Source organism: Colias croceus, chromosome 1 (genome assembly GCF_905220415.1).
Source record: "Colias croceus chromosome 1, ilColCroc2.1".
Lineage (NCBI taxonomy): Eukaryota > Metazoa > Arthropoda > Insecta > Lepidoptera > Pieridae > Colias > Colias croceus.
Genome location: NC_059537.1, coordinates 4,498,137 through 4,508,593, shown reverse-complemented (window position 1 = coordinate 4,508,593; position 10,457 = coordinate 4,498,137). Strand labels below are relative to the sequence as shown.

The following is a 10,457-nucleotide window of genomic DNA, read 5'->3' as shown; positions in this document are numbered from 1 at the left end:
ACATAATCAAATGCAATGGCTCGTAAAATGAACGGTACGGACCCGTATCGAAACCGATACGCGCACAGAGTGATCTTTGTGAGATGTAATTTGCTACTAAGTGCTTCTATCGTTGCGCCTCATCGGCTCACGATTATTGCTCACAATCGTACGTTGTTCCTTTGAAACTTTTGTTTTTAATAAAGCATCTGATAATCTGTAAAATACATGCACCTAACTGTTCTTTAAGTATGTATATTGTATAGGTAGGTCGATACCGAATTAATTCCCTTATACCTATATTGATAATTTTTACAAACATGGTAACAAGTTAAAAATACTCACGATTCTAATACGATTCATTGAAAAGGTATATCGTTATTGCTAGTATCGTATAATCTCAATTTATTGGACATTGGCTATTGCGATTGAAATTTGAGTGCTAATTGGAAATCGCCGCTCGAGATGGGGTATCATTTTCATTCGTAATGATACTTTGCAGACTAAATACTATCTTCTGAGTGAAGAAATTTAATATACTTTATTATATTCATTTTTATAATTGCGTAGGAACTAGGATTGATTCATTTTGGTTTACCAGTCAGATAATGAGATAAACCCAGAACACTCCATATCAGAAAGGGCTCTAGTTTATGTAATTTCAACTTAAAGTCTTACTACATTACAACCTAAAAAACTAGAGTTGTTTGTTTATCAAAGTAGCAGTTTTTGGAAAAGGACAGTATGAAGAGTTAATATTAACAATAACAGTTGTGTTTATTTTTTGCTACTTCTAATGCACAGCTGGTGTGAACTCTACAAACAACCAACAAATCATAAATGTATCACTTTAAAAAATAACGTAAAAATCTAAGAGCAATTAACCTATAGAGTACTTGTATCGAGCGTATACAATTTACATATATTTGTTTCTCTCTATCTAAAGAAAACGTCGTATGAAAGAATGAGACAGCTATAGACAACAAGCTACGTTTCAACATAGTCATGGCACCATTTTTACTATAGGTACGTATTTAGATAGATAGAAGGTGATAGTGATGGGATGTGCTTCAATCGATAAAATCGTGAATGTATTTTGCATTTACGGTTTCGTGAAATAATAAATAATAAAAAAACAAAACTTATAATTAATTTCAGTTGAATACATTATTTGTTTAATCCTACGTATATAATAAATGCGAAATTATGTGAGAAGGGATGTTACTCTTTCACTGCGGAACCGATTACAATGAAATTTTTTACATACACACATAGGTTAGGTTTTATCCCGGAAATCCCACGTGAACGGGAACTGTGCAGGATTTTCTTTAAAAACGCGGGCGGAAAGCTATTATATTATAAAAGAAATTTTAAAACTTGAAATGTAATTTAAAATAAAGAAGGAAATGATGATAAAGTTAAAGGAGTGAGGAGAAAGGCACAGTCAGCATGAAGGAATCATGCAGCATTTTAACAAGTTAATAAAAGGACAGTCTTAATGAAAACATTTTCCTAACATCCTACTAATAAATCGAAAGTTTGTGAGGATGGATGTTTGTTACTCTTTCACGCGAATACTACTAAACCGATTACAATGAAATTTGGAAAAATTACTTTTGATCCCGTAAATCCAACAGGAATGGGAACTATGCGGGTTTTTCTTTGAAAACGCATGTATATTAAGTATGTATTTCAATAGTAGTTTCTCATCTATGAGAACTGTCATTTAATCAACCGTTTAATTTTCACATAGTTACACATTTAAAGTAGGTAACTTATGTGTAAAAAATTTCAAAATAAAAATTCACTCTCTTTAATCAAATGTATTTATTATCTACAGGAACAAAAAAAAAACGTAAGCGTAAGATTGCACAATTCTTCTAGAGTATCCATCTTGATAACACGTAGGCTCGAAATGCAGTGAACACAATATTGCAAATTGTGGCGGCGTCCAATCAACTCATGTCTCACGTTTTATACCCATTTTTTATTTAGCTCTGGAAATCTAAAACAAAATGAATTTATTAATAATCTGAAAGAGAAATTAATAAACAACAAACGAAAACTAAAACACATAGGGCAAATAAAACAACCACGTGGTATGTTTTATTTTCCTGCGGTAAAAAATTTACATCTATTATTTGCAACAACAACTACATATAAATCTGATTTATGAAACAAAATAAATAAATCAACGTTAATATGAAATAGATTTTTTGTCATAAATCGATAATATACGCTAGATGTGTTACAACACTACGGTGGTAAACAAAATGCCAAACGTGATATTATTGTGACGTTTTTTAAAAATTATTTCATTATTTTATATTCCACAACCCCATAAAGTGGGTAAATGTTACAGTTACAACATAAAATTACAAAAAAGCGCTTGATAAAACCTTCAAATAGGTTTAAAACATAAATATTTATCAATTTGCTGAAAATCACTTACCGATGGAAAGATATTTTTACATTGTTTTTATCCAAAACTCCCATTCGACTAGTGATAGCCGGTTGCTAAACATACAATAGTTATTTTAGCACACTGACAAATAAAAAGAAACACTGTACACTTTATATTTTCTAAATATTTCGTTAAAAACACTTGACGCACTGAGCCCACCAGCTGGTTGGAAAACAAACTGACTGCCGGCGCGCTACGTTTGAAGACAGTGCAGATACTCTATCGCTATCTCAATCTGGCTTATGCTGTTATTGACTAAGAGTAAGTAGATTAGAAAATATGTATTTTGTTCTGTCTTAATATAAGAACTCTATAGGTTAATTGCTCTTAGGTAAAAATATACAATGTTTGTATCGCTATCCGCCCCTACAAAGATCGACCAATAGCGAAGAAGCTGGGCGGAGCATAATACGCTTTAAACGTTTGCACATCAAAAGCTTCAGCTATCATACTCTGAAAAGTTGTTTCAGCGAGAACATGATTCGTGTATTATTTAAAATTTAACTTTCACTCGCATATAAATATTATTTCTGTTACAATAAATATTTCGCTTTTAGTGAATATGTGTTGATAGCAAACTGATGGTTGTATGTGGGTGGCTATTTTTCAAAATTCCTAAACTGTGATTCAGAGCATTTAATTGATGTAAAATGCAAAGTGAAAACGCAGAAGAAGGTGTTCGTAAAGCTCTTCGAACACCGAAGTGTGCGAGGTGCAGGAACCATGGGGTCATCTCCTGTTTGAAGGGTCACAAACGCTTGTGCCGTTGGCGTGATTGTCGCTGCCCTGGCTGCTTGTTGGTGCTGGAGAGGCAGAGAGTAATGGCTGCACAGGTGAGGTTTTGATATAATAGGTATATGTATTTTATTTTATCAATATCGCACCTCTAGCCTTCAGGTGTCTGATTTCGGATCTTTTCTGTAAAATTCTGTTTAAAGTAAGTACCTACCTAAAGTGTAAAATATAATTTTCTTCCATAAGAAATACTTAATGCAATAAGGTACCTACCTACCTACCTAAATTTACCCTTATCGTTACTAGACACATACCTAAGTGAGAGTAACTGTTCACTTAAGTTGTATCTGTCTAAACATTCAGTAGGTAGTTTAGAATGTAAAAACTAACGAATTTTAAACGCGATTAAGGTACTCATTATAATATAAGCAATATTATAATAATGATTCCGACGTTTCAAACTGCGCTACACTGAGCAAGCGAGGTTATCGTGTTTAAAAACTAAATACTCGCTTAAAATGAAACACCCGAAAATAACATAAAAAAATATTTTTACGGAAAACAATCTGTAAAGTACTACATATTTTCTTTAACTAATAGGTAGCTCTCCGTCGCCAACAAAGTGCGGGTGGCACGGCCCGCGACGGCGAAGCGGCCGCGCTCGCAGCCCGCAAGCGTGCGTACCGAGCGCGGTTGCGTTGTATGCAGATATCACGCACGTACCCTGTAGCACCGGCTAATTATGGTAAGTTAACTCTGCAACAAGATCACTAGATCTTGAGTACTTATTCAGTTATTGGTATTATGAGAAAATACGTCACGCGAAGAAAATGAACCAATTAGTTATATTAATTATTGGATTGGTTGCATAACCCTGGTGCCAATGGCTGATCCCATGCGTCTGGTATAGAGTTCATCAGCACTGTGAAGATACGTAATACATCATGCACATATTGAAGGCTTATGTACAAATAGATATTTATTTGTAGGTAATATGGTAATACCTATAGAATTTTCAAGAATATTTTTCGCTGTCTGTCCGTCCCTAGGTATGTAGGTAAGTATATGTGTTTAAATCTTAAAAACTACGCAACAAATTTTGAAGCTTATTTTAATAGATAGAGTGATTCAATTCATTCGAAGATTAACTAGATATACTTATAATTTGTTACGTTTTCTACAAAGCAAACGAAGCCGCGTACGGAAAGCTAGTAGGTATATTATTATTATACTTAAATGCGAAAGTAGCTCTGTCTGTATTCTCTTCTTTACACCTTAACCGATTTGGATGAAAGGAGGACGCGTCAAATTGGGCCTGAAACTTGGGTTAAGACCAATACACACGAAATATTGTTTTTGTGATAGATCATTACACATACCTAACGAAAAAAATAAAATAAAAAAATGAATCAACCGGGTTGTACAGTCAAGGCAAAAAGTTTTATTTATTTGGCTATTATTTTGCGCACAAAAACAGTGTTTTTAATTCCAGTGAAGTAAATATAAACCTAATTGTCACTGGAGTGACTGAGTTTAACCACAATAAAGAACGTCTAACTATGTTGAATTATAATAAACACGGTATAAGTATCTGTTACAAAACATAATATTAGTGTATTTCGGTTATTAGAAGGCTTAAGTACGTCTTTGTAAGTGAATTGGAGTAACATAAAGATATTCTCATTTTCTTATAACAGTTATTAATTGCAAAAAATATTATATACACAAAGAAATAAAACTTGATGTGACCGTACAAAAACCCGGTTGATTATTTTTTTATATATATTTTCCCCGTTATGTATATTGTGTTATGATCTATTATAAAAACAAAATCTCATGTGTATTGGTCCAACTCAAGTGTTCAGGCCCGACTTCCATAGTAAAATGCCCATTCTCCTTTGATACAGAGATAGCCTGATGAGAGAACTGATGAAGGATATAGAATAGGTTTTATCGCGGTAAATGGTAATCCCACGGAAAGGTATCTAAGCTATCTGGGCGGGCGATGCCGCGGGAGGACCTTTGGACACGATTAATAATAATTATATTTTGCAAACTGCACTTCGCTGTATCTAAAATTATTTACCTACACATTAAATAAAGTTCAAAATAAGCATTAAGTAACATGATGAAGTCCTTAAGGTTTGTTCACTATGCACAGGGTGTTTAGCATTAAATAAAGTTATAGCAAAGGAAGCTTTAAAGCTGCAAAGCTGTTAAACAACCTACTTATAGTTTCACGTGAATCAGTAGGTACCTAAGTAGGCACCTACATTAAATTTAATTCGTGCTATATTATGAACAAATGACACTTGTTAAGCAAAAACAAAACATACAAATTCTAATTGTTATAAGTATATTATTTTTAGTGAATGTCTCGTCACTCGTGTTAAACTGTAAACCACTCAGATATTTGTTATTGTTGTAAGCGAGATCACACTGTCGTGTGTTTCGTTTCCGACTACTGAAATGTACTTACAATGCGAATTAGCTGAATAAATATTTACTTTGGAACATTGACTCGGGTTAAAGTTGTGTATTTAAGAGGAACCAGCTTTTAACTTTAACTCATTTACTTAATGAAAACAAAAATGTTCCTCGTTATTGCAATTTTTCTCAAAACTTAAAACAACTTGCGTAACACTAACATCGTCAAGGGAAACAATTTTTATTTCGGCAAGAAATAGAGTCGTTACATTCCACACTATTATGTAGGTGTGATGTTAGACACTTGGTAATTTGCCGTAATGTAAAAAGATACTCTTCAAATAATTAAAAATAGGCACCGCAGCCGTAATAAAAAGTTGAACGACGCGTCTCATGTCCCCTTCATTAAAGAACAAAAGCTGTCATCTAAGAGTCGGTAACATTTCACAGTCTATTAAGAAAAAACTAAATATCTTTTAACTATTTTTATGGGCTCTAAAAAATGTGAAGATTGTTTTACAAGAAAATTCAGAGGCGCGGCTCTTTGTCGCGGTGTCGTATTACAGCGCTGTTGACTGTAAACATGTCTTTCCGCCCGGGTGAATGATATCTCGACGGGCGCCAAAAAGTTAATTTCAACGAATGTGTTCGTGTTATGAGATATTTGTTTCGGTACATCATTTGTTGCATTGCCAGTGTAATCGTGAATCATTTTTTTAATTAACACAGTTTGCGTAACTACTTAGTTAGGTACCTCTATCTAGTTACTTACTTGTAAATTTTCATAACAATTTTGTAATTTCACGTTGAGAGCTGAAATATTTAGTGATCTATTTATCATTATTTATTATAGCATAGCTATTGGATAGAAAATTAGTAATTAGACACACCCTGGACGTTCTCAGACTAAACATAAAAAAATGGGTTGTATTACAATTAATAACGTTAGATTACGCACGTTTAACGTCTATAGTTACCTACCATTGAATTCTGTGCTATAGTAGTAAAATGATCAATTTCTTATTGCCCAGGTGCGACCCCCCAAACTAGCGACACCGCATGGTCAGAACGCGTTCGCAAGCGGCGTGCGTTTGCAGACGCAGCGTTAGAGAGAGACCTTCCCACCAACCCCTACACCGAACCAGCCCCCGCCGCGATATTCTGCAGACATCTCCTAGCGGCTCTACTCACTAATTATGCACCACAACCACAGCCACGACCGAAGATATCTTTCTCCATTGAATCTATTATTGGCGTTCAATAAACTAAGTTTGCTTAGTAGTTGGGATGTGTGGTTCGTAACTATTTATTAAAATGTATATTTGTGGGATATTCTGTTTACATATTATGTTTCCAGCATGATACAAGATTATTGGAAATTATTCAGCTTATGTGTTTATTAGTGACAAGTTAATTTTTAAAAGCTTTATTTCTCTTAATGTGTGCTTGGTACTAGCACAGTATTACAATATTATGTACTAGTATCACGTAATATGTATTCAGTATTATATTTTCGTCGTGAGCGTAAGGTAATTCACGATAGTTCTGTATCTATATTGAAATAAATGCAAATAAGCTGGTTTTTCTTCTGTTATTCATATTGTTGTTTCTAATATCTTTGTTAGGTAAGTATATGATATAGAGAAATTTGGCTCAGGCTTTCTTTATTTTAAATTTAAATTTGTTAATTTTAAAAATTATTTAGTAATTATATTGTTATGACGTGCAAATTAATATTTTGATTGACTGAATTGTAAACTAAATTACATTAATAGAATTCATTCACATTAGACACTTAATTCACCTAGACTTAAGGCCGTGTACGCGGTCCGTGCGCTGTTTGGCTCAAATATGTGATTTTTCAAACCAGATTGTCCATCAACCACTTATCTTACAAACATATGAATTACTAATAATTTTAGGAAATTTTATTGTCTATATAGTTAGTTAAGAGTTTTTTTCAATTAATACAGTATTTGTGAATACCATCAAGATAACTGAGCCGATGATTACTTGATTTCGCTTTTAGTGTCAATTTCGAAGCTAAAAATATCTGAAATCGCTGACAGATCTAACACACAATTTTTTTTAACTAACTGCAAAAATCCTTATTAAAATAGTTAGTTAAAAGATTTTTTTATTTTGGACTCCTAACTTACGAAATTAAAATCCGAACAATGTGAATTTTTTTTGAAATTATAGTCGACAAAATGATTATTTTCACCAAGATATTTGACTTAGTTTAATATAATTTTTACATATTGCAATAAAAGAACGTCTTACTTATAAGATAAAATTTAAAAAATCAACTAAGGTACCTCTATTATTTTTCTACAATTTTTTTTAAAGTACTATAAAACACTGCGCGCGACCCGATTAAAATCAGTCGGCAGCGAGCCTTTCCAGAGAGAGGACATGTTGCTCGGCGCTCTCCTGTGGACTTATGCTGTTCATAGTAAAAGGATAGCGCAAGCCGCGATCTATCGTAATAGATCGCGGAGATTTTGACTTGCGTTAAATTGAATAAGCCCTCTTAAGAGTAAGGGATTGCTTATATAATAAATAAAAGCCAAATAATCGAACAATGAGTGCTTTATTAACGAAATGTATGGTAAAAGAATGTCTATGGTGAGGTCAATGTATACAACCAGAACTTACATTAGGTACTAAATATTTAGTGTAGCGTACTCTCGGTGACGCGTTTATGTACAATTCCGACAAACAGTGAGTACAGAAACTAATTTCGATACAAAAATGAGAACAATTTTGAAAGCATGTACAAGAGCACTACGAAAATAGAACGCTGAGTTGTATTCAATATTTTTGCGTCGTTAACACATTTTGTATGACCATGTGCCATTTTCCGTAGTGCTACGTAAATGCCCGTTAGGCCTTACGTTGGAGGCAGCGACCGACTCGTCCGACACACAAACACACTGTACTCACTTCAAATTTACACAACGTTGCAACAATCACGTTTCACTACAACACAATACATCATGCAAACGGGATACATACAGATATGACAGTAATTTACTTAGAACAATTAAACGATATCAATAAATAGAAAACGATGAAAATACTTTATAAACGTTACAAATACAATATGGATATCAAAATAGATACGTAAGTACGATTCATATAATTTGGCTCGACGATGACGAATATAAAATACATTATCTAGGTACATAAAAAATTGAAAGCATTGTGAGTATTTATGCGACTATAAGCGATTTTAAATTAAATCTTCCATATTAATATGGAATCTTTTTGTAAGGACCTAATCGAATAATTTTTAAGCTAAGTTTAACATCAGTTGCGTGATGCGCTCATGTCAACTGTGCTGCAAGTTGTACATATGCGTAAATATACATACATAATGAACTAATTGTAACATGAAATAATCTAAAGTAATATTATACAATGTTATATGGTGAGACTATCATTTACACAACCGTAAAATTCTTTACACATTTGGCAATTTCATGTTAAATACTTGGTTACTTTATAGAAATATTATTTTTGATTAGTTGACATGGCAAATAATAATAATTATACATAACGCTGTTACGCACTTTTGAAATTGCCGCAGCGTGTACATAAGATTATATATTTTGGAAACGAAAAGTACAGAACAGATGATTTTATTGTATTATGATAAATTGACAATTTAAAATGTTCTTCGATACTAATATACTACAACTATACCCTTAGGAAAGGAATCGTGCCTCACGAATGCCGCCTCGCTCACTCACACATTCATGCAATCACTTAACGAGCTATTATCACGGTTTTTTAGGAAAACAAAATCACTACTACAATAAAAATACACATTGACAAAAATCTAATAATCTTAAAATTAAATTACGCGGACACCCGTAAAATTCAACATTGTGTTCGATTCGCTTAAAAAATAATGCAAAGCCGTGCGCTAAATGACAAATTAACATCGTTCAAATAACGGGTAAAGTTGTTGGAACTGTAAGAACGCGTCACGCCTGAGTTTCAACCATTTCATCGCGAATATTCGTTAGCTACAGCGTGTACTAATTAGTATGTATCACTTTTGAAACAACCCTCTAGCGGTAACGTAAATAAACTGAAATAGCCATCTAATAAAAATAGTATCACGGGTAGTACAATCTGTATAAAATTGCTTATATTTTATTAAATTACGTGTTTAACGCTTTCGCTGGCGAATGTACACGATAAAAATATGGTTGTCTCACTGGTGGAAAAGTGAGCGCTCGTTCGCACACTACTCGGGCTTCGTTGGCACATCACAGGGAATGGGGACTAGAAAGGACTCGGGGTAGGAACTTTCAGGATATTCGGGACGAGGACTTTAAAATGATTCCCATATATATCGTCGCAAACGACATAGTTTCATCGCTTTAAAAATAACGGCGAAATTAACTTTATATTTCCGATCATTCAAGCGATGGAACTGTATCGAATACCTACATAAGAGCATCGCAAAAAAATACAATACTATAGCGAACAGAATAGAATATAAAATCCAAATATAAGAAAGTAACGTTTTAAATTAAGCCCCTAGGAATGTTTAAATTGTAACCCCGAAAAAAGTATCGCTTTCCGCTGCATATCTAATATTACTAATACAATATTGCAAAATAGACTAACGTTCTTTTGAACTACTAAATTTCAGACATCATAAAATAAGCGTCCTTTTCTTAGTGTTAATACTAACTGTTTCATTTGAACTTTCTCGACTTTCGGGATTTATTAATTACGTTTTGTGCTTCGAATCAACCTATTAAGTATTCTTTTATAACCACATATTATTACGTTTAAATTAATATTTTATTATTTATTTTATTAAATATTTTTT

At 33.2% G+C, this 10,457-nt stretch overlaps 1 protein-coding gene across 1 annotated transcript; it reads left to right on the top strand.

Annotated features, from left to right (window-relative positions):
• Positions 1 to 2,791: 2,791 nt before the first annotated feature.
• Positions 2,792 to 7,186, top strand: LOC123693644 (doublesex- and mab-3-related transcription factor 2). Its single transcript, XM_045638832.1, has 3 exons — positions 2,792 to 3,276; positions 3,779 to 3,923; positions 6,637 to 7,186. The coding sequence occupies exons 1-3, from the start codon at positions 3,094 to 3,096 to the stop codon at positions 6,867 to 6,869; spliced, it is 561 nt and encodes a 186-aa protein (XP_045494788.1). The 5' UTR covers positions 2,792 to 3,093; the 3' UTR covers positions 6,870 to 7,186.
• The last annotated feature ends 3,271 nt before the right edge of the window (positions 7,187 to 10,457 follow it).

Excerpts from the sequence above, each read along its gene's own strand:
- LOC123693644 (XM_045638832.1), top strand. The coding sequence starts at position 3,094 with ATGCAAAGTGAAAACGCAGAAGAAGGTGTTCGTAAAGCTCTTCGAACA. Across the intron at positions 3,277-3,778 it reads AGAGAGTAATGGCTGCACAG|GTAGCTCTCCGTCGCCAACA; the intron begins GTGAGGTTTTGA and ends TTTAACTAATAG. Across the intron at positions 3,924-6,636 it reads TGTAGCACCGGCTAATTATG|GTGCGACCCCCCAAACTAGC; the intron begins GTAAGTTAACTC and ends CTTATTGCCCAG.